Here is a 25,856-nt window from a genome sequence, read left to right as displayed (position 1 = left end):
AATAGAGGAGAAGAGATACGGAAGAGGAATTTGACAATGAGAGATAAAATAGAATAGTTTGTAAAAAAGATGAGGAAGAGAAAGATAAAGAGGAGAAGAGATACGGTATAAAAATTTTCCATTGAGAATGAAAATAAAATATTTTGAAAAGAAACAGATGTGAAAGAGAAAGAGAAACGCTTTGAAATATGGGTAGACACCTCGAAAAGTGAAGATTTAAATAGAGCTATGAAGAGAAGACAACCGCATTTATGATAAGGGTGGTCAGATCTTCAAAGTACTGTAATTAATATTATTTGATCATAAGGTGAATTGGAATATTCATAGTGAACTGTGAGATCACGGTTAAAAAAAGAAGGCAGAGAATTTGTGGAAAATAAGTTGAGCTTGGTATATAAGAGGTGAATTTTGAGAATATGATCAAGAAGGAGAGTGCAGTTGAGCAGTGACATCACACGGATTGTGGCAGCAAAACAGAAATAACTGTACAAAGGGCAGGAGAAAGGGCTTGGAACTCTGTAACAAGGAGAATTGCAATAAGGGATCTGCCGTGAAGAAAGGAGATTGGCGAAACTAGGTTCTATCCATTGTTTTCGGGCGAAGATCGATATAGCAAACTAGTGGTAGGGCGCTATTTCTAACAGATTTTGCACCCCTTCGTCCAAACCGTGCCAGAGAGCATATCATCCCTGGAACAAACCGAACTACTCAACTCGTTGCACCCACCAGCAGCAACTTTTGACCCGTCTAATAATTTGACCCAGTTTTCTCCCTCCGATGCACACACCCACACACGTGCAGAAAACATGCGAAACATACTTGACTTGGCACTGCTTGCACCACCTATGCAAATGTGGTGCGCGCCCTATGATGGACGAACGCCATCAGCATATTCATGATCCCAATATTATTGAGAGTGTAGCATCAGTGAGCTGAGCTCAGCCATCGCTAGGTGAGAAAATGGGAAAATCTGGCGTAGCCTACACAAGACACCACAGAGTACGTTAAGTCAAAGCGTGATATTATGTTATGCTCGTCAGGCATGTAGATGTGGTCAGGTTATGGTGGTGGAGTGTATGCTAGTAAGGCTAGCTGCACACACATCGATTTTAGTTCGTACGATATATTGCCGTCCTAATAAATTCTATTGGATTGATCAGATGATTACAAACAGATGATGTTTTTCAAGTTCCGTATGATTTGGTAGAGTTCATAAGGACGGTAAAATATCGTACGAACAAAAATCGATGTGTGTGTGCAGGGCTTTACACAGACATCGATTTTTTCCCGTCCTTATAAATTCCATTAGATTAAACTGATGATGTTTGTGGCTGATGATGTTAATATAAAGTGATCATTATAGGGTAATAGTAAAATGTTTGTGGATTAAATTGATCAATATAGTTATAGTGAAATAGGTTGTTATGTAATGTTTACAGATAATAGCGTAGCATCATTAGTGACGTAATGATTCGTTTAAGTAATTTCCACTCAAACAATCTAATTTTACTCTGAATGAGGGTCTCTTTTGATAAGCTAGGGAACTGTGGAAAGCAGATTTATTTCTTTCTTGGAAACAATTCCTGGAATTAACGAAGATGGGTTTCCTCTATAAAAGTCACTTTGTTCTCGATAATTTGTTTCTATCATTATATTATGGCTTTTTAGTTTTGATACAACTACTCAATTTTTAGCGAGAATATAGGAAAATTGAAAAGGTTTTGAATGAAAAGAATCTTTCATTATTTTAAGCTCTGGAATCAGCAAGATGCCGTTCTGTCCAATTATACCTTTCCTAAAATACGATCCTTGGTAATGATTAATGAATGATGGAAGCTTTCATTTCCTGAGCATTCCGTCAGATTGGATGAATTGGCCTTTCATTTTCATTGCCATTTTTATAGCGGCTGTTGCATGTCATAAAGAAATTTAAAGGGCAAAGGTAAGAATAGCCTTTACACCCGCATAATTCGAGACGTGACTACAAGTCCATGAATATAGTGCTACAAGTGAGTAATAAAATAACTTATTAGCTCAAGGAAATTCGCCAGGTTTATGTGAGAGGTTTGGAGGTTTTATGGTTGTGGAAATTGTATACGAATAAAAATGGTGTCACATTAATTCGTGACTTTTTCTTTGCGACACAGTAGCTGCGGTTGTGAAATCGATAGGTGGACCACTATGACTCTATGACACGCGAGCTGAGCATTTCAACATGGTTTTGTGTAAATGTGATAACCTCTGAGTATTATTGCTCGGAAGCTCTCTCCAAGCCACGGCAGGAAGTTTTGCTAACCTTTTTGGAAAGTATCGATGGCATTGGAATTATTTCTCCATCTGATTAACTTGGATATGAAGGATACTTTCAGTTTTTGACTTCATTTGTAGTGTTCTTATAAACTTCCTACAATACGCGTATTTAATGTACAGTTGTAGTGTTGGCAATTTATAAAGAACAGTCAAAAAGTGTATCTGAAGGAGCATACAGACTCATGTGCCACAAACACTCGCATTTAACTTCTCTTCTCATCAGCTGGAGCTATGCTCATTCTATGACATTATACATGTATCTTTCTGTTTCTGTACAAATACAGATTTAATATTGAGCTGAGCATCAACTAAAAAAAGTTAAATGCTGTTGTTTGTGGTGCTTAAGTCTGTACGTATCTTATGATCTACCTAATTTTCCTATTTCATCTACTTTCATTGAGTCCTCTTGAATTATTCTTTTCCTCCTATAAACGTGAAAGCTGCGTAACCTGTATTGTTGCTCTATATTCTATAACCTAGATACCCAGGGTAGAAGTGCGAATAGCATAAACATTAGGATGTGTATTTTTTTGGACATGTCAATCATTATCGAAATTTGGGAATGGAATAGTTTTGGGCCAAGCCTGTTGCTCCTTCTCAATCATATTTATATGATTTGTGATTGTATACACGGATAAATAAATAAATAAATGAATAAATAAATGAATGAATGAATAAATAAGTAAATAAATAAATTAATTAATTAATTAAGTAATTAATTAATTAATGAATAATAGAGTCTATATTGTTTGCGAATGCTTTTTTTATTATATATATATAGCTCAATAGTTGAAAATGATCACAATTCAGTTTAAAAATAATGTTCATGGGCTAAATAGATTAATAACATACATAGGTTAGATAGAATATACATACAAGGTAGATTGATCTACCTACCTTGCATGGTACCTCTATACTTTTCTCTCATTACAACCGTTGATTACCGGAATAGAGAATGTAGTACCAATGCTCTCATGCTTTCTTGCTAAGATCTACCTCAATTCTAAATCTCATTCACTTTTATTAAGTTCCCTTCATATATCTCGCACCCATCTCAACACATTTGCTGGTCCAAATTCAGGGTCCCAACCCCAATTACCTCACAGCCGAATTATTATGATGCGGGTGGGGATTGAATGACGGCCTTTAACCGTATTCGACATTACAGAGAAGGATCGCATGCTGACTCGGCATTTTGCTGACTGAGGCCTAAAACAGCGATGAGCTCTTCCGGAAAATCTGGCATTGGAGCGTGAAAAAAATTGAGCCGGTCACTGAAATCCCCCTCCACCTAACCTTCCCATCCCTCATCCTTCTCTTTTATCCCTTTTCCTCATATTATTCCCTTTCATCTCCTCCTTTTTTACGAGAGACTGAAAGGCTGAGGATCACTGAGCTTTATCTGACAACGTATGCAGTGTGCACTCTTTCAGCATCACCTATATAGTTGGTACTCTTTCAGTTTTCAACAGGAATTTTTAGAACATTTGGAGTGAAAAACATTATGGTTTGTTCCATCAATATCTATTTTCAATACTGATTCTCATAATATGGCTCTCTCTAGCTCCTGTATAATTATTTTATTCTTATGGCTTTTATCGGCAGAGAGATCCTCTTGGATGTTCTGCCTCGCCATTACCCAATATCATTTCCTATCAATTCTCAAGCTTATAGGTTATGTATTGGGCTCTTCATGTTTTCTTACTAGAAATTTGCACTTTCACTTCCTGAGTTTCTATTTTATAAAGTTTAAAATCAAGAAAACTATTTTCAAACACAAAATCACATTTAAAAAGCAAACTCCTGTATAATAGGAATTATATATTAGTTTCAATTTTGAATTCGCTCTGAGTTCAAATCTTTTTTTTCTTCTATGTATACTAACTACTTGATGTTCAGAAATATTTGACAATGTCAAGATGTCAAGAATACTTAATCCTTGGTGATTATGAAATCCATTAATTAATTCATTCATTAATGATAATTAATGAGTGCTCAAACACACAAGGAGTCTCTCAGTGCGAATTATTGAGATTGAAATATGGAAGTTTTATCTGATAATTTCACAAATTAGTTATATTATTCAAGTTAATATTTAGAGAAATTATTATACTCATGTATCCTGAATCCTGAAAAATATTTCGAATATCACATTCTTGTGTTGATTTCACACTTTTTCCAATGGGAAACCTACTGGACTTCGTTCACATTTCTTCCTTAACCCCAAAAAAGTGAATGAAACTGATGAAATTCTATTTTTGGAAGAGGGGTAGGAACTTCTCAAATGAATCAATCAACCTTTGAATAGTTGAAGTCAAGAAACTCACTTATGCTTATTTATCAATTTACGAAAACACTTGGGCCCGGTTGCACAAAATCCAGTTAAATTTCAATCGTAATTACTTATTGACTGAGAGAGATTTGACTGGATGGAAGTAGAAAATGGGAAACCCTATTTCACGAGAACCAATCAGAGAATGCTATTTTGATAAAAGGCTTCTCTGATTTGTCTCGTGGAATTAATCAAGATCGAAATCAATTGTCTTCTGTGCAAACGGCACTTAATAGAGTGAATGATGTTTGGACTATAATATGTGTGAAGTGAATAGTTGATCAATGTAATCATGAATCCCATTTCCTGCATTGCCCCACATAAAACAAGTAGTATGACAATAATATTTCTAATAACAAGATGTTCCATTTCAATGTATGGGTAATAAACATATATTTTCTTAGGAATTGAACAGTCTGAAACTACAAAAGAGTTTCTAAATACATTTTCACATCTGAAAGAGCAAACAAAGAAAAGTGAAAGGAGATGAGAGCGAAATAAATGGAAATACCATACCAGGGATTTTCCAACGAGTGCCAGAATAAGAGGAAGCCTTTGGCGAAGAAACTTCTTCGGAAAGTGGAATTAATAAGGTCTGTAAATATTTTCAAATTGAAAAGCTTCAATCTCTCAACCCGCTCCTCAAACAGTAGTCCGCAGCCGAATAAGTCTTAGGAGATCTACGGTCCTATCTTTCAACTTTTTTCCATTAATAATAAGTTCGACAAGTCCTGCTTAGCCGTTCCACAGAACTTGATTCAGCCAAAGCTCCCACATTTTCAATGTTATTCTCTTTTATCGTTTGAATCTCTCCACCACTATAATTTGGTTCTCAAACTTTTTATCGTTTCCGAAACTCGTCGTTTCTTGAATATCTTCCTCAATTGAGATCCGGAAAGTTGCAGAAGCAGATGAGAAGAAACGTTCTAGATCATCTGCCGATTAATAATCGCTGCGGAAAGTTCTGGGAAACTTTAGACGGTAAGTAAGGCTGTAAAACACTTTGAGGTTACTGAAATATGTGCTGATTGGATCTGCGAAGGAAACAGTTGGCGGTCAAAGTTATACAAATTTTGGTTCGCAAAATATTTTCAAAACAAGTTCACTCTTTCAAGCTAAAATTTCATCTTAAAATAAGCATAAAACTATATATTTGATTGGTGAGGCTAATATGAGCTCTTGAACACTCGTAATTCAAAACTATTTTTGTTAGTTATATAAGCCAATAAATATGATATCAAAAACATTTATCAACCAACATGATATTTGAAACTGATATCGAGCAAGTCTCCCAAGTCAAGATTAGAATAATCAAATAAGTTCGTAGTGGCCTATACATGATTTGTATTAGTAAAATCTAAAACAATTATTTTTCTGTGATGATAAATTTGTTATTATTGATAGCCCAAGTCTCTAATGCATATAAGGATAAACCAATATTGTTGAAAACCTCATTTTGGATGGATCTAATCGCACCGAAATAAGTGTGTTCCATTCAGACCTCCAGTTAATGGTTTCAGCTTGATGGAAACTCTGATAGCAAACAATAATTTGTGATAAAAATTAGCTTCAGAGTGATGAAAATTTACGATTCTAAGGGGGGCGTGGAGCTACAAAGGTTGGAAACCCTTTGTCTGAAGGACGACTGAAGGAAAATGTACGAATAGATGAGCCTAGCAAGCTGAGCCCACCTTGTGTGGGACTGTCTCTTTCTGAGTTGAGAGCACACCCATTTTGGAGGTATTCGCCACTGTCTTTCATGTATAGACACACTCTCAACACTAGATGTATACCCACTAAACTGCCTTGTGTTCTCCAAAAGTGAAACTGGCATCCTCACAGAGAGAAATTGCTTTAGTCTACTTATATAATAAGTAAGTCCGTTATCTTATGTCCGTTTTACTAAACTTGGTCAAGACATTTAAACATGGTTAAATCAGTTATCCGGTGCACTGGATAATATTATTTCTAAGGCTATTATATAGTTACTATCGATAATTATTCAGAGCACACTCCTGTAAAGGGTACCCGGCTTGAGCATGTTCAAAAATCTTGATCGAACTTGGTAAAAATTGATCAATGTTTCTGTAACTAGAGTTATATGCCTCTTTTGGAGAAATGTATTGTAGAGTATTCCTTTCCAAGGTTGCTCTTTTTGGACTCATCCTCTGCCTCATCATCATATGTTTAGGATGTAATTATAAATTGAATTGGAAGCTTCTTCCCAAGGAAAATACAGTCAAAATTTTCCATTATGTGAAAAGAGATGAAAATTTTGCAAGGAGCTCACATAATAATTCAACTAAAGTAATTTTTATTTTATTGTAATTTAGTATTTTATTTTATTTTACAAGTAGTCATTTTATCAGTCACCAGAGAGATCTGCAGTAGAGATCTGCAACTAAAGTAAATTTGTATTTTATTGTAATTTAGTATTTTATTTTATTTTACAAGTAGTCATTTTATCAGCCACCAGAGAGATCTGCAGTAGGCTAAACTTTGATGGATCTATTTTATTATTAATTCAATTCTTTTTATTTTGAGAATAGATTAGGTTTGAAAGATGTCTATGGGTTTATAATAAAAACCCATCCGTGGGCTAATTGAACTAAACCTGCTGTTCTTTCACAATCGTATTCATATGATTTGTAATTGTATTCACAAATGATGGATAGAATTAATAATTAGATATAGACTATGGCATGAGAGGAGAATATCAACAATATCTTGAATCACACACTCAAGAAGGTGATTGTCATTAAAATAAAAAGTTATCTTCAGCATGTAAGGAAAATTTTTTAATCTAATCTGAATCCATAATCACATATTTGTATAAGGGAGACAAGAGAGAATTGTAGCAGTTATATTCAGAAAGAATGTCTGAAATAGGGAGTGGAAAATGGGACAAAAAGATGAAAGAAAGAGAGCACAATAGCCCTGTTGGAATTGTGTGAATTGGACAGGCTGAGCAGTTTGAGAAGTCTCAACTTAGTGAGGGCGAAAACTGTGACAAAAGTCTCCTTCCGTTCAGTTTTCACTAGCGAGAAATAAATCTAGAAAAGAGAAAATACTGCTCGATTTGAATGTCTATTGCAAAGTTTCAATGCTCTCGCAGTTGCACTGAGTGCTGAGAATAATGCAAGTCTGGCCAGACTTATTTCGCCCAATACAAATCTTGAATGACAGAGAAGTCTATTCAGAATCTGGGAATATCTGCCTTGCAATTACTTTGCACCACTTATTGTAGAAGCGTACAAAAGAAAGGTGATTGTATTTTGCCCAACTCTCTCATTGTCCAGCTCTAAAAAACACTGTTATCGGAGATGTTGCTCCGTAATAAAATATAATACACTATGCCTGGATCTAGGACAAATATGCGCTTTTATGTACTTCCTAATCTCTGTACTTGTATGGGTAGAAAAATACTTATTCCATTCTAATTATATATTTTTCATTAATCAATAATAATCTATATGAATAAGAATTGTAATACCTCATTTGTCATAGTCATTCAATCTCAGCTGTTTTACATCCATGAAATCAAGCCGGTAAACAGCTGATTGTAGAGCAAATAAACATATGATTCTCATTACAGCATACAGCAATCTAATAAAGTGCTTTCTTTACAGTCGAGTATGTTTCCTAGTTCCGAATTTGGAACAGCAAAACTATAGTGAGGTCCACGTTATAATGGCAGTGTAGGAAGATAGGAGAAAAGTGTTGCCAGATCTCAGCCTTGCCACCCAAACAGCTGATACTGGAATATCTGATGAATTTAACTGTTATTATTGTTGAAAATAGTTTATCATAATTTATTTGTCGAGAAAATATATTTTTTAAGGATATAATAGTAGATTTTCATGTTTGAGATGAAATTTACCGTCGAAATTAGTTGAATTTCTACATTGTTGATAAATGATGTGGCAACATCGCAATGCGTGAAAGAGATAGCGCCATCTGCTTTGTTGAACGATAGACAAGGATAGCAACACAATTGCAAATCACACACTGCCATTATAACGTGGACCTCACTATAGTACAAAAGGCACCTTTTAGCGCTTCAGGTGGAAGTCTTGTCAACTAGAATCAAGAAAATCCTGATTCGAAACTTATAAACTAGGTTATGTTTATAGAACGCAATTAGTAAAATGCGTGTAGTAATTACCTGCACAAGCAGGTAATGTTTTCTGTTTCTTAGTTATTCTTTTCTAGATTATTATGACAAAAAATAGTGTAAGTGACTTGGACGTGAATGTCTTTTGCAGTACTCGAATGAAATTCTAGTCTCGGCTAATGCCTCGACTAGAAACATCATCATTCTCGCCTGCAAAACGGCCCTTCCCGTCCTTGTGACTTATGATACTACTTCAGCTTCTCTCCTACACCCATTCAAATTATTGTAGGTACTTGTTTGACGAGAAAGAAAGTCAAGGTATTGCAGTAGCTGAGTCAGATAAACTTTGTCAACATTTCTAAATTATATTCGAGAAATTAATTATATTATAAAATAATTTTTTTCTGTGTATTGTGAAATGAAACTAAATAAATCAATGTTTTATTATTTATTTGACAATTCAATAGAATTCTACAGCAAAAAAATAGTTATAATGTAATACAAAAAGTATGTCCATAACACTACATTAATTTAAAATTTCAGAAGCATGGCTAAGTATAATCATTAAATTAGCAAACAGGGATGCGAATACTAATCATACTGTGAATAGAATGATATACTATTGCCCAATAATCTAAAACTATGTTTTATATAAGGAATTAAGTTGAAAGTTATTCAAAATTCTTTAACAATATTTCTTCTAATGAACTTTAAAATCGAAATCTACTTTTTTCTATGATCAATTCAGAGTAGAATTGTTCCAAGGGTAGGATTTTTCTTACCTTTATATGTATTCAATTCTTTCTTTTCTCTGCCGTTTGGCCCTTGGCAGCTTTAGGCTTCGGCCCCTTAGTCGCAGTTTGGGCGCCCACTTTTGCTTGACGCTCTGGGCGAGCATGTACTTCGCTTACCACTGGGGCTGGCCCTGGAGGGTTGACAGGGCTCACCAGATAACCCATATGATTCACCGGATATCCTACAGGAGTTGCCAGGTAGCCTACAGTATTTGTGGGATAGCCTACAGGATTCATCACATAGCCTACAGGGTTTGCTGGATAGCCTACAGGATTGACTGTAGGTACTGGAGCTGTAGCTTCACTATAGGGAGGGGGATTTGTAGCATTTTGGTCCACAAAATTTTCTGAACTCTCTTGATCCTCTTCATTCTCTGGACTTTCCTGCTTCTTCTTATCTCTGCACCCACAACACAACACAACTAGCATTATGATGAGTAGGGCACAGGTAAATATAATCATATCTTCCATTATAAAATAGTATACAATTTCAAGGGTCTTTTTAGGATTGAGATTATTGAGAGTCTGTGAAGATTTTTAATTGTCTTATTATCTATATTCTTTGATAGTAGTTCTGAGTCCTGGTCATGAAAATAACTGTCATCTATTTAATAAATCGGTTCTACTAACAACTATTCTATTCAGAGGAGAGATAATAAGATTGGACACAAGTTCCAATATTACAAATACTGTCCTACTGAATACTGAGTAATTGTTGAAGTATTATTAGTCACTCTCAAAGAGTGAGTAGAAAGTCTGCTATGAATAGTATAATGTGGGATAATAGTTTATAGTAGTCTGCTATAGTAATAGTTTATAGTATGGGTGCGGCAGGCCGCAACATTCAAAACGTCTTCCTCAAAATTATGAATAACACCTCTTAAACTAAAACGAAACTTCTTATTTACATTCTTGATATTATAATGAGAAAGTTTCAAGATTTTAAAAGCTATAAATCAAATAGTCATTATTACAGTCCTGGTGAATTCTTAGTATTATATATTTATCAGATTTATCAATATTTATAATGATTGATCGATGAGAAATCGATTTCCTAGATAGAGTGATACAATTAATCCATTAATAATTGATATGAAGTTACAGTTGATGAAATACAATAATTGAAGTTCCGTTATTTTTTAAAGATTTTTCTACAGTAGGTCGTTTGAAACTTTGTAGTTGGGAATGGGTTAATAGTCTTCAGGCGTTGTAAATCTGCTCTCCAGTACAAGATTACCTGTCCTCCGTCCAAATTGTAAAAATTTAGTCTAATTTGTTCTTCGTAATTTTCAGAGCCGTTCCATAGCCTCCCTCGCCATGTACCAGCACGAAATTTCTGGGAGCTAGATTTTGTCCTGTGAAGGAGAAAAACGATTAATTTTATTTTCATTTTACAGAATTTCTCTTAAAAAACATTTTCCAAGGTATTGACAATTATCTATTCTGCTAGACAAGTGGGATAATTTCTGCAAACAATGAATTTCCAATCCTTACTTACTCACTCAACGCTTGATTAATGGTAAAGTTTATTATGATTCACGATAACTGTCTACTAGTAGTTTTGTAAACAGTAGATTTTGCACTGTTTTTGTAAGCTTATTTTGTATTGTGTGAGTGCACAGTTATTGTGAGCACGTCTTGTACTGTGTAAGTGCACAGTTAATGTAAGCACATCTTGTACTGTATAAGTGCACAATTATTGTAAGTCCATCTTGTACTGTCCAAGTGCACAGTTATTGTAAGCACATTCTTTACTGTGTAAGTGAACATATATTGTAAGTACATCTTGTACTTTATAAGTCGGACGTATGACAATAAACAATAAGTATAGGATTCCTTCCTTATCTTAAATTACTATCAAATACTGTAGGGACAGAGAATATTCAAGGGAAGCTGACGTTATTATCCAAATATATTCCCCTTAATGTATAAAAAATGAGCTATCTAAATGAAAGGGACCTGCCTTTATTATTCGGATAAATTTTTCTTTATGTATAAAAAATAATCTACCTCTAAAATAATAGTGACACATCAAATTTGCCGTCACTTTATACACTTTGTTCGATACTCCACTCAGCACTTCGAAGCAGTTCTGTAAAAAATCTGTAAGATATCACATATCATACTTTCTCACTCAGAGAAAGATAGATACTCAGCTGTGAGATAGATACATTCTTAATCAGAGCCGGATTCAGCAATTTGGTGCCACTAAGCCCAATATTTGTTCCGCCCCGATACTAGACTTCATAATTTATTATTCTTCAAGACTTCAAAATGATTGTGATTATTTAAAAAAATATACTGGTCCGTTCACTTTTTATTGAGGACTTTAAAGAAAAATAACTTCATAATCATTGTAATTTTGTTTAATATTGAAAATACTAATAACAAAGTCCGTTTACTTTTTATTGATAATTTTATTGAGAGAAATAATCCTAGCTGAGGAAGGCAGAACCAAAAAAAATAGGCTATGCTAATTTAATCCACGCTCCAAATTCAACAAGCAATCTTATTGAAAAATGACTGAAATCTTATTAGCAATCTAAGCAATCTTATTGAAAATATTATATGTAGTCTGGTCCAATTGAATAACAAAAGGTTACAATCATTGAAGATGTAGTTGTTAAATATTATAAGTTACAGCCGAATGAAAAAGTGGTGATACTCATTTCTCCATTTTTCTTGTGATGTTACTTTTCATTACTTTCAATATAACAATATGTTGATCAGAGTTTGGTCCAGTGAAACAATTAGCAATGTCTGTATTGGGTTTTCAAGTAGTTGAATACTCACAGCTTGCGATATTGTAATTAACCAGTGCTTAATTTGTAAATTTTGAGGTGCCGGAGCTCTGGCTGGCCCGACTACAGGGGGTTTGGAATACCCTCCAGGGGAAGGGGGTCCGGGGGACAACCCACGGAAAAATTCTCTAAATTTAGCCTCAAAAACCAGTATCAAACGTGAAACAAATACAGATTTGATCAAATTAAATGGTAGAGGATAATACTATAAATTGCCTAAACCTTAAGAAGGGAGAGAAATGAGAATGAAAACTGGCATCAAAATTCAAGACAGAAAATGGAAGTAGTAAAAGTAGGCCTAGTTTGTTTTTGGAAGTAACAGTTTTAAGAGAATATTTCCCACAGTATAATACTGTCTTCATTATAAGTTTGCTCACTTCGACTTTTTGAATTTGTGTCGAGAGCAGAGTGGTGTCTTCTTGCCAGCCAAGAACTAACGTAACGTTCAGATTTGTATCTTGCCGCAGGAGGTTCCAGGTGGCGGATGCGCAGAAGATCACAGACCGTTTTTATGTAAAGGGGAGATCATAATTACGTTCATTGCTGAGAAGCCTCGTTAACACTCAGCACTGGGCAGTTGGGCACTGCAATACTGTTTATTACAGAAAGTAGCTTTCTGAACGTGGGAGGTACCTCAACAATGGACGGTTTCTCCCCGGACAGTCATATTTACTCATTCACATGCGTGTGGACGCGAGTTTTGATATTTTTAGCTGCAACTACGTTACGTTCCGGTCGCCCTTGGAGGTACCGGAACGCCGATCCGGTGCGCTCGGGCACAAATTAAGCTCTGTAATTAACTTAATAATAATATAAGACTCACCTCAAGATATTTGATGGAATCGTCTATAGAAGATCAGATTTTCAAAATAATTGGCTCATGTCAGTTTCCCATCCACTGTTGACCCTGGCTGGTTTGAATGGCAAATAAGCAAAATGCAGAGTCGTCCTTCCTTCAATATGGCAAACACAGACACGTCTTGTCAATGTTAGAGGTCCAAACTATGTATCTCCCCAGGAATGAATTATGGCATTTGACACTGCAAAACAAGAAACGTTCAATCATTATGAATTCAAAGCGGGGATCATTAAAACAAAGCTGAACTACAAAACTCACAATACTCAAAGGCTGGAATCTCTTTCACAGACGTTTAGAAGTCTGTCATATACTATCATACTAATGAATCTCCAATATTTTTTTCAAATCTTCTTCAATATCGATGTAATAACAACACAATCAACATCATCTATGATATAATAAAGGAAATAAAAGGCTTATTCACACGTACAGGATAGGAAATTTACGAATGACGCATCATCACGTCTGAAATATTGGACTGATCAACTTGAAATTTTGCATATTCTTCATTTACCGAGGATGATGACTGGCCTATTTTAAACTCTTTAAGGTTTCAGTAGGTTAAGTTTTCAGTTTGTCAAGTTTTCAATTAGACCCTTGCGGAGCATTAGTTACCTGCTGGTTGATAATAATTTAATGAGATTGTATTATCAATGATAATATAATTGGTTATTATTTCCCAATCAAACTTATACATCACACAATACATGCCATTGGTTATAGTATTAAAATATTGATAATGTCATACAAAAGTCTCATACATCCAAGAGAAGCAAAAAACTTCTATCACTGCCTCGCTATTGTAGGAGACATTGCACGCAGTGGTTGAAAATTGTAATATATATTCTCTAATAGAGTATTTTTGTCATTCATACTCGATTGCAGCTGTTTTCATGCATCAAATAAAGCCGGTAAACAGCTGTTCAGAAAAAGAAAACATGTGATTTTCATTACAGCATACTATACTGTAAAGAGATCATATGTTCTCTTTACAGTCGAGTATGTTAGGCCCTACTGAGTCCTAATAACATCTGAGTAATTAATATACCAACTCAAATAATTAAAGAACTCATTTAAGGAGTTTCAAGTTATAAGAGCTCATCTGAAATCTTAAGGTGCGTACAGACTTTCGCTCTGCTCCGCAACCGAACGTCACTCCGGCAGAGCGATTGATGATCGACCGACCGGGGAGCAACAGTGGTTCGACCGGGGAACGCGAGAAGATCTAACATCTTCCATAACGTTCATGATGGGTGCGTGGGCGGTGCGACTGTGGTTCGATGGTGGTACGAGGGCGGTACGAGGGCGGTACGCGGGAGGAGCGTGCTCGGTGCTGGTTGGAAGCGCGAATATGTGTACGCAGCTTTATAAATTTAGGCCTTTATTATTTTATTAGAGCTCGAAGGGTCGGTCTATCTGTTATGAACTAGGCGCTACGGGCTAGGCCATGTTTATAGAATGCAGTAGCTCGAGCAGCAGCAGGTAATGGTTTCTGTTTCTCAGCAATATTATTCTTTCTCAGATAAGTATTACAAAATAGTTATTTGTATATCTAGAGTGAAAAGTACGACTTTTTCTCCCTGAGGGAAAAGTTTGAAGCCCGAGGCGAAGCCGAGGACAACAATTTTCCTGAGGGAGAAAAAGTATTTTTCACTCGTGATGTACACAACATTTTTCCTCCATCTACATTTTTTTATAGAAACTGCAAATAAAATCATTTTAATAACTTACGTATTGGTGACAATGTTTCCTAACAACATAACCTAAAATCTAAAACTTTAAAACCGGCCGTCTGATTGGCACTGCCGATTGCGCTATCTATCGGCTAAAGTTGTAACAATTATATCAGCTTGGTGTTTACCAAAAATGGCTGACTCCAGATCACGCGGTTCAGATTTGAATTGCAGATCAAAAATATTTGTTGGCTGGTATTTTGAATAGAATAAGATATTTTAAAAATTGCATAAATTTTTATCGTCTACTAATATTAAGAATATAATATCATACAAACATATATTTCATGAGTTGATCAAATCTCTGGTTGTGGTATTGAATTCAGTTGACTCAATGACAGACACCTCTTTATGCTTCTCATCTGAGCTTAGACCTTCTAACCTATTATAATGTAAGTTTTTAAAATAGAGATGCTTCCCATGTTATTTAAATGGAGTCACTTTTACTCCCTAGGGAGTTTTTCTGTTTTTTACTACCGAGAGCGAAAAAGTGATACTTTAGTATTATGTTTCAGGGAGTAATGTAAGTACTTTAGCCAGTAGGTGGAGGAAAAATATTGTACGTAACTTGTACGGTAACGTATTTACCACATTCGTATTATAATACCCCTGTGGGTAAATTGAAGGAAGGGTCAGGTTATACAGACTCAGATTTTGATGTTTATACATATCCTCATTGCTCCCAGCTTGTCATAAGATACGACTGATAAAATTTGTGTTTCAATACGTTTAGCATCATTGTTAGAATGCAAGGTTTGTATAAATCAAAATCTAATTGTTTGAATGACAAATGAATGCCAAAAAGCGAAATAGATTCCAACTATTACATTTATGAAATTCAGATGATGTCAAACCTGGCTCAACAACTTTGTCTGCTTCCAATATCAATTACATGATTATGGAAACATTTTCATGATTAAATAACAATGTAATTTCCCATGACTTGATCTAGTAGTTTTACTTTTTGTGTAGTCGAGAAGTTGATATTGTGGTAATTATTCAGATTGAATGAAAAAGACTAAGAAATTGTCAAAAAACCACAGATCTATTGATACTTAGAAAGACCGGTTTCGGTTATTACACCATTGTCAATCTCTGATAAACTAAAACTAAATACAATTCTGCTGCTCTTGTATTTAGTTTCAGTTTATTAGAGATTGACAATGGTGTAATAACCAAAACCGGTCTTTCTAAGTATCAATAAATCTGTGGTTTTTTGACAATTTCTTAGTCTTTTTTATTCAATGATCTAGTAGTATTACATTTTTTGAACTCATCTAAAATCTATACATGAATAAATTTATGAATATGAAGATTTCAAACACATGATGCTGAGTGCTGAGTTGATTTCGTTCTATGAAGACTGAAATAGAAGTTTTCTACCAATACTAGTCGATACAGGCAATTCAACCACAGAATAATAATATATTTGCCCTTTATGATGTTAATATTTTGATGATGTTTGATGAAATTGAAGTGAGTTGAGCAGCTCTGCACGTTCAAGAGCGAAGTTTTAAAGGTCCGATTACCAATGATCAGTGGCAGCTCCACCCCTACCCCCGATCCCCTTGTCCCCTATTACCCCTGGGATGGCACTGTTTAATTAACAGTGAGTGCCAAGTGCCAGATTTCAATGGCTTCGCATAGGTCCCTGTATGTGGTTTAATTATCGTTTATCGATGCAATTATCCCTATCTCTGTGGCCTTGCCTCTCTCCGCTTGCCTCTCCACTTGCCTCTTCATTATCCTCTCTCACTTCTCACATTCAATAGTAACACTTCAGTCGATCTGCCTCTCCACAGGCACATCCTTCTTCTCATCATCTTCATTCTCTTGTAAAGCACTACTCCAAATAGGTGTGTTCTAAACGAACATCAACACCAATTATAAATCTCCTCCTCCTCCTTCACCTTCTCCTCCTTCTCCTCCTTCTGCTCCTTCTCCTCCTTCTCCTCCTTCTCCTCCTTCCTCCTTCTCCTCCTTCTCCTCCTTCTCCTCCTTCTCCTCCTTCTCCTCCTTCTCCTCCTTCTCTCTTCTCCTCCTTCTCGTCCTTCTCTCCTTCTCCTCCTTCTCCTCCTTCTCCTCCTTCTCCTCCTCCTCCTTCTCCTTCTTCTCCTCCTTCTCCTTCTTCTCCTCCTTCTCCTTCTTCTCCTCCTTCTCCTTCTCCTCCTTCTCCTTCTTCTCCTCCTTCTCCTTCTTCTCCTCCTTCTCCTCCTTCTCCTCCTTCTCCTTCTTCTCCTCCTTCTCCTCCTTCTCCTCCTTCTCCTCCTTCTCCTCCTTCTCCTCCTTCTTCTCCTTCTCCTCCTTCTCCTCCTTCTCGTTCTCCTCCTTCATCTCCTTCAGATATCTCTAGCACTACCTGTCTAGAAAAATAATATGTGTCAAGCCCAAGTTCAAGTATTCATACAACAATATTGGGGAACCGAGTTTCGCTCGTTATTCTTATCCTATTATATTGAACGAACAATTTTTGTATTTTTATATCTGGTTACTTATCTGGTTATTTATTTTCAACAGATCTCGAAAACAGCTCTAACGATTTTAACGAAATTTGGAACATAGTAGGTTTATGATTGCACTAGATCTCATCCCTGGGGTAACTCGCTGAACGAAATTAAAAGGATCCTTGGCTGAAACAGCTGTGGATAGTTAAAAAGTGAGTGAGCGAGTAAGTATGTGGTAAATCAAAATATCGCATCCCCGAAATTCATGAGATGACATATGGCCAGCTGTGTAATAAAAACACGATCATTTTAGAGAATTGTTTTCTGTTTATCAATAGATAAAGATAACGAAAGAAGCTCTGTGCCCCGATATTTTATTGATAAAAAGAACACAATATTTTCGCACTCATTCACTTTTTTATTATTCACAGACGACGAAAGTCTCAGCTGTTTTTCCAAGGATGAATTATCCTTTTAATGTCCTTCAGCGAGTTTCCCCAGGGATGAGACCTAGTGCAATCGAATTTTTATATCATAGACCTACTACGATACTTCCAAATTTCGTGAAAATCGTTAGGGCCGTTTACGAGATCCGTTGGACATAAATAACCATAAATAAACCTAACCTAACCAAATATAAAAATATATACAGATATACTGAAATTGTTCGCTTCATATAATAGAATGTGCCAGAACGGCTGATAAAACCAACCATCATGAAATGCTTCTGAACGGTGGTAATCAATTCATATGACATGTAGCGGCAGAATAATCCATCAAACTACTGACATGACCTGCTTCAATAACTCAACCGTAAAACCGAAATTAAATGCGAGTAAACAACAAATAACTGAAAACTGGGCAAGTAAATCATCAATTGATTCACTCAAGTGAATCATTTTTTTTTTTCAAATTTCTATAATATGATTTGGTGAATTTGCTGTATGAAATCGTATGTCCCATAAATGATCATAATTAACATTAATTATGAATAATCTAGAAGGAAAATTGAAATTCGGGCTTCGAGGTGCACGAGATTGATATTTTTAGAATCTATGTGCAAAATTTGGAGATCTAAATCATTAGTTATCTTCTTCTTCTATATCTATAAAAGGCAAAGCCCCGACAGACTGAAATCACACCACAGCCCAAACTACTGAGCCTAAAAACTTGAAATTTTGCACAATTGTTTATGGTGGCCTCAAAACATCCACTAAGAAAGGATTTTCAGAAATTTGCCCCCCTGAAGGAGCTGGGGCCCCCCAAAAATTTGTGCATACCGTTCATTTCACAGTAAAGTCATAAGGAACTTTTTGTTCAGCTACGAAAAAATTCGATTTATGCAGAAAAATTCTGATCAAGAGCACAGGGGGGTTCAGGAGAGGGCTTTTTTCAAAAATGTTCATGTAAAATCACACTACAGCTCAAACTAATTGGCCTACAGGCTTAAAACTTTGCACAAATATTCTTCAAACATACTAGACGGGCACTAAGAACGGATTTTGAGATATTTTGCCTCCAAGGGTTTCAAAGGATGAAAAAGGATCCTAAGTAAGGTTATGAACATGGTAAAGTGAACGCCATATGGAACTGAGGTAATTGACACATGATATTCTAACATATGTTGTAATCATTGGAAAGCTTAAAATACTTTTGTCAATCAGCTGATCAAATTAATTTAGCGCGAGCTTGCCACGTGTGTATTCCATTGTTGTATGCTTGGTCACGCAGTTCGGATTGAGCCTTCTATCAGCTGTATGGAGTCATATACATTCCGATTGGAAAAGAGCACATAGATTTTCTTTGGTTAGGAGTTTGTTGATAATTATTTTTTCAAATTCAAATTCTATTGCTATCAAAAATCACATTGAAAACTTTCTTAATATACAACAAGATTACAAACATATACCTACATTTATTTGTAGCACGGCCAGAAAAAGACAAATTTGAGTACTAGCCGTGAGTTCATTCAATATAACTTATACATTATTTTTTGTTAATATTTTGTGAATAAAAAGTACGAGTTGATAAGAGATGTGAGATCCAAATGGTTATTCATATTGTAGTAGTCGGGGTCACTGCAATCAAAAGTTTTTTATTCTGTGGCTAATAAATTTCATACGTATTGATTGTCCATAATGTATCCAGTGTCCATAATGGGAGTAATTGAACTACTGAAAATTAATGGCTTACTGGTCCCTCATAGAATTTATAGTATTCCTGGTGAATGAGCCTGTCTTTTTTCAAAGCGTTGACTATTAATAATAAAGCTTTATCTATAAATAGCTTACCCGGCGAACTTCGTACCGCCAAAAGGTCAATGTATCTCATGTCACACTTAACTTTATTTCTTAAATAGTGTGCGGGTACACAATCCCTGAGCCTTCGAAGAAGGTATATAACCCTACTAAGTTTGGAGCAGACACTTTCTATATGAGGTATCCATGTGAGTTTATAATCTAGTGTAATGCCAAGAAGCTTAGCACTTTTTGCACTCTGACTGATCTGTCTCAAACCAAGCACTAGCTTCTGGGTCTTGGTTGTATTCAAAAATAGACGGTTTGCCCTAAACCAGGCTTCTGCCTCGCCCTGACATCTGGACATCTTTTGTTCAAGAGCACTGAGATCCACATCAGCAGTAACTAATGATGAATCATCAGCATAGCATACCACCTTGGACCCAATATCGTTCATTATAACCAGAAAAAGTAGAGGCCCAAGAATGGACCCCTGAGGAACGCCATGTAGAATCGCCATACGATTTCATACAGCGAATTCACCAAATCATATTATAGAAATTTGAAAAAACAGCTGTTCTATTATTGCTTTCTACCTGATTCCAATTAACCTCAATAATATTGTTTTGATAATTGATAAATATGTTCATTGAAAATAATATTATTATTATTCATATAATAGTATTATTGTTTTGATAATTAATAAATATTTTTATTATAAATTTTTTTTATTATAATATGGTGAATGGGAAACTGAAAGATTGGAAAAACACTGGACAACTGCGATTATTCACCCACTGCACAAAAAAGGCGACAGAAGCAATCCTGATAGCTACAGGGAAATTTCGCTTCTAGATTGCACATACAAGATACTGTCGCGAATAATTTACAACAGAATTAAAGATCAGCTAGATTTAGAATTGGCAGAATACCAGGGGTGTTTCCGACTATTAACACTAAAATTAATCATGCAATATTACAGAAACAAGGTAAACAACTAGTACTCTCTTTTATTGATTTTGAAAAAGCGTATGACAGCATCCATAGGCCATCTTTACTGGAAAATTTAAGGCATTCGGGTCTCAACCCGAAGTTGATCAAAATGATTGAATTATCTTTAACAGATACAAAATCAAAAATAAACTTCAGAGGAGAACTATCTGAGGCATTTGAGATGAAAACCGGCTTGAGACAGGGCGATGGACTCTCTCCAATACTCTTTAATTGTGCTCTAGAATTCATTATTAGGAAATGGAGAGAAATTAATCCTGAAACCATACAAATCGGCTATCATAAAGACAGCATCAAACTGAACTGCTTGGGTTTTGCAGACGATTTGGTTTTTCTTGCAAATGGAGTAGCAGAAGCACGGCAACAAATAGCAGGAAAAGCCGGACTGAAGATTTCTTACGAAAAAACGAAATTCATGATAACTGATCCTTTGTGTATAAATAAAATTGATATTAACGGAAGTTTTATTGATATTGTGGACATTTTTAGATATCTAGGAGAGACGATCACATATAATCTAAGTGAGGAGGCCTCATGGAAGGCCAGAATCTCAAAGCTTCCCAAGGGACAGCATGTAACTGGGGGCACTTATAAGAGAAAAAGTCTTTCCATTCATGCAAAACTGAAACACTACAAGGCAGTTCCAAGATCGCAAGCAATGTATTGCAGTGAAACACTTTTCAATATTGATGGAAATGGAATTAAAGAAACTATAAGAAAAGTTAAAAGAGAGATTCTTAGAACCTGCGTAAACAAAAAACATGTAGTTGACAACCAGTTCACACTCCTTCCATGAGAACAGATTTATAGAGAAATAGTAACAATAACTGACGCAATGCGCAAAAAGAGAATTTCTTTCTTTGGACATATTTTTAGAACCCCAGCGAATCGATTATAAAGAAGACTTATTGGAAAATTCATGAGTGCGAAAAGAGGCAGAGCCACAATTCCTTGGCTTGTGGAAATAAAAAAGACATATCAGAACTAAATTGAACTATTGAAGATGTCAAAAATCGCACAAAAATCTATAGGGAAACCATCACTGACAGAAAGAGGATCTTATCTATAAAAACAATTAGGAGAAGGCAACAGCTTTGTTCAGATGAATTGAGAAAAGAAAGATCTGAATGAAAAGGTACTGGGAAGAAAGGAAGAGAATTGAAGAGAATAAACGAAGAAAGGAAGAGAATTGAAGAGAATAAACGAAGAAAGAGGACTAATCAGAGACTACAGTGATCCTATGTGGTTATAAAATTGAAAAAATATATATATATATGTATATGTGTAATGTAAATGTGAATCAGCTGCATCAAAGAAATTATTTCTCTGATCAGCAGTACAAAGGTGTTAAGTCTGGTGTGGCGCACTCCCACAACTTTCCTTGCCGTTATGAGAATTGATCACCTGACGCTAGTGTTCACGCTCGTCTCAAGTCGACTTATAAACAAAGATCTGAGCCAGCTGGTGACAGGACAATTACGCTGGAGTCATACGAGGTCTGCTATCTCTTCATAGTGAATCATTTAATAGAATCAACAGTTGCCAACAGTTTGCAATTGGATAATCACAATTTCTCGAATTTCGGCTTATTTTCAATTTCAGGTGAAATGTTACTAAACATTAATTGTAGAGATTTTCATGCTCAATCTTTTCCACTCGAATTTTTACTTTCCTTGCCCTATTACCATAGGTAAGGAAAGTATTGCTTTCCGAAAAAAATTAAGGTACCTCAATTTCTAAATTTCTATACGTTTCAAGGTCCCCTGAGTCCAATAAAGTGGTTTTTCGGTATTGGTCTGCATGTGTGTGTGTGTGAGTGTGTGTGTGTGTGTGTGTGTGTGTGTGTGTGTGTGTGTGTATGAGTGTATGATGTGCGTCGTGTGTACACGCTATCTCATTCCCCAATTAACGGAATGACTTAAAATTTGGAACGTAAGGCCCTTACAATATAAGGATCCGACACGAACAATTTCGATCAAATGCGATTCAAGATGGCGGCTAGAATGGCGAAAAAGTTGTCAAAAACAGGGTTTTTCGCGATTTTCTCGAAAACGGCTCCAACGATTTTGATTAAAGTTATACCTGGAATAGTCATCGATAAGCTCTATCAACTGCCACATGTCCCATATCTGTAAAAATTTCAGGAGCACCGCTCCATCTATGCAAAGTTCGATTTTAGATTCTCAATTATCAGGCCTCAGATACAATTTAAACAAAAATTTCGACTGGAAAAGATTCAGCATGAGAATCTCTACAACTAATGTTCAGTAACATATTCACCTAAAATTAAAAATAAGCTCGAAATTCGAGAAAATGTGATTATACAATTGCGAACTGTTGATTCTATTAAATGATTCACTATGAAGGGATAGCACACCTCGTGTGTCCTCAGCGTTATTGCCCTGTCACCAGCTGGCTTAAATCTTTGAATAGTAGACTTGAGTAGGATAGTAGAATAGTAGCGTCAGGTGATCAATTTCCATAACGGCAAGGAAAGTTGTGTGAGTGCGCCACACCAGATTTTTTTGTTTAAATATCTGAAGCCTGATAATTGGGAATCTAAAATCAAACTTTGCATAGATGGGGCGGAGCTCCTGAAAGTTTTACAGATATGGGACTTGTGGCAGTTGATAGAGCTTATCAATGACTATCTTAGGTATGAATTTAATCAAAATTGTTGGAGCCGTTTTCGAGAAAATCGCGAAAAACCCTGTTTTTGGCAACATTTTCTCCATTTTAGCCGCCATCTTGAATTGGATTTGATCGGATTTTATTGTAAGGACCTGGAGTTCCAAATTTCAAGTCATTCCGTTAATTGGGAGATGAGATATCGTGTACACAGACGCACATATACACTCATACACACACACACATAAAGAAGACCAATACCCAAAAAACACTTTTTTGGACTCAGGAGACCTTGAAACGTATAGAAATTTAGAAATTGGATGGAGAAAGAGATAGTTCCTCGTGGAAAACTGTCACCAGATTGCAGTTTTTTTTCTCCACGAGGCAGAAGAATACGCTGTACTGTGCATAATTCTTATATTCTAAAACGCAATAATCTATTTCTCACACTAGAGAAAATTGAAATACCCTTACGTCTAGAAAAAAATGAAACATTAGAAAATTCAGTCCGATCACGCCATCGAGTCCAAAGTTCAATGATTTTAGATTGGCGTATCATGAGAAATAAAAAAATTAAATTAATTCACCTCCTCTCAATAATTCTACCCATTACATATTCATTTTAGTCAGTTCGTGTTTAGTTGATGAAATTGACTATCAATCAGAGAGATAAGATAATTATAATTTTATCAGCACAGAATTAGTTTAATACACTACAGAATTGTCGTTGTAATGAGTTCTTGGTCAACAATATTTTAATATTGGTATTTTTCCATTCATTATTTTTTTTCAGAAGTTATTTTATTTGAATTAGAAAATATTTATCAGCTCCTATGATATGTATGAATAATGTCTAAGTTTACCTGCCATTTTTTAAAAAGTAAACACTTAACAGAAAAGCAAAGTGGAATGGTTACAAATAACTGGTTAATAGATTAAACAAAAAACACAGCGCGGTTACAGTAGGCTTAACTTACAGTTTGTTTTTTTTTTGTTCAATAGTTTTTGTTCAAAAATAATATTTCTGAAAATAGTTTTCAGCTAAAATTTCTTTTAAATATTTTTTATTTGAAACATAATAAATCAGCTGTTTTGGAACAGCTGTTATTGAAATCCATGTTTTATTTGCAGCTACAACCTATGAGTTATTAGTTCTCTCCTCATAAACAGCAAATTTTTGTGGTGTAATGTACTACATAACAATACATTTTATTCAACTTTTATTCAAATTTAGTTTACACAGCTTACATCATTCTTTTCAGAATTAAATTCTCTACAATTCTTATATTGCGAGGAATTATTTGTTTACTGGTCATTAACGAAAGTTATTGGGCATCAAATGTAGAAGTCTGTGTTTTTCTACTTAGATTTTTTGCTTATTTCAACTTTTTTCTCAAAAACTACTCACACTAAAGCTTCCAGACTAGTTTTATTCAATTTTTCAGATATTTTTTTATATGAATCCAGCATAAGTTTCTCAAAAACTAGTCGCCAAACAACTCAGCATCGGTGTATTTCACCAGAGGAACTGAATTCTGGGCGAAGTCTTTCACTCTGTATAGCTCGCTAATGAAGCATTTATGGATATATGTTTATATGAACTTTTTTTCTTATTTTTACCTCTACTATCACGTGTTAAAATATTTTACAATAATTATGAATCACCCTGTATAATTTTATATACTTGAGATAAAAACACTATACGGTACTGCATTCAAGATAACAGTTTCTATCATTTTTGAGGAAAATAGTCTAAATGTTCAATGTCAATGTTAGGCGTTTCACTGAACTTTATTCAATTGTTAGTTCAATCTGATTGAGAAAGAAACAATTAATAATCAAAACAAAACGTAAACAAGTACCATATTATGGTACAATAAGTTTTGTGTTGATACTCGACTCTTCTGGACTCAACTGAGAAAGCATTAAGAAAAGATTAGATAGATTTTTTCAGAAATTGAAGTCATCCATTGACCTCCAATAGAAATAGTGTTTTGATTTGAATCATTTTATCATTGATTTTGTTGGTACATTTTGCTACTGTGAACTATAATGAATAAAAACTACCTGTTTTTTCCTCTTTACACATCAATTGAAATTAGTGTTTTCCTCATTGTGTTTTTATGAATTTATTCTGTCAGAACTTATGCGGTAGGAGGCTATAATAAATAATTGAATTAAACTTTGCAACGATTAAATTGAAATACAAAAATAAACATGCTTAAATTTTTAGGTGATAATTTAGTCTTATTTTTTCACCAAAAATCACTCTTATATTCCCCGAATTATTTTGCAACCCAAATAATGTTTTTACAAGTTATTGATCTATAAATGTTGGAATAGTTAGTTGTAAGCCCAATCAATCATCCATGCGAAGTAGAGGCTTTCCATTGAAAATTCTTTATGATTTCAGTAGGTCAAGTTTTCAGTTTGTTGTTTATCAATTTTTCAATTAGTAGACCCTTGCGGAGCACAGGTTACCTGCTAGTTAACTATGAAGAAAAAACTAGTAATCAATTAAAAAAAAGAAACAAAGTAATAACATTAACCAAACTTGAAATTTCTCTGAGTTGAAATAATAGAAATCAAATTA

The 25,856-nt window shown here is 35.1% G+C and overlaps 2 protein-coding genes across 2 annotated transcripts in view; one reads left to right on the top strand and one right to left on the bottom strand.

The window, feature by feature from the left end:
- The window catches only part of LOC111044919, a 310,482-nt gene that overhangs the window by 168,689 nt on the left and 115,937 nt on the right, over positions 1-25,856 (top strand). The gene's annotated exons all lie outside the window — the stretch shown is intronic.
- Positions 9,190-13,391, bottom strand: LOC111044920 (postacrosomal sheath WW domain-binding protein-like). The gene is made up of 2 exons (XM_039436188.1): positions 13,175-13,391; positions 9,190-10,905 (listed from the first exon to the last, which is right to left on the bottom strand). The coding sequence occupies exon 2, from the start codon at positions 10,019-10,021 to the stop codon at positions 9,551-9,553; it is 471 nt and encodes a 156-aa protein (XP_039292122.1). The 5' UTR covers positions 10,022-10,905; positions 13,175-13,391; the 3' UTR covers positions 9,190-9,550.

This window comes from Nilaparvata lugens, chromosome 10, assembly GCF_014356525.2.
Source record: "Nilaparvata lugens isolate BPH chromosome 10, ASM1435652v1, whole genome shotgun sequence".
In the NCBI taxonomy this organism is placed as follows: Eukaryota; Metazoa; Arthropoda; class Insecta; order Hemiptera; family Delphacidae; genus Nilaparvata; species Nilaparvata lugens.
The sequence above is the reverse complement of the archived record's forward strand: the minus strand, read 5'-3'. Positions and strand labels throughout refer to the sequence as shown.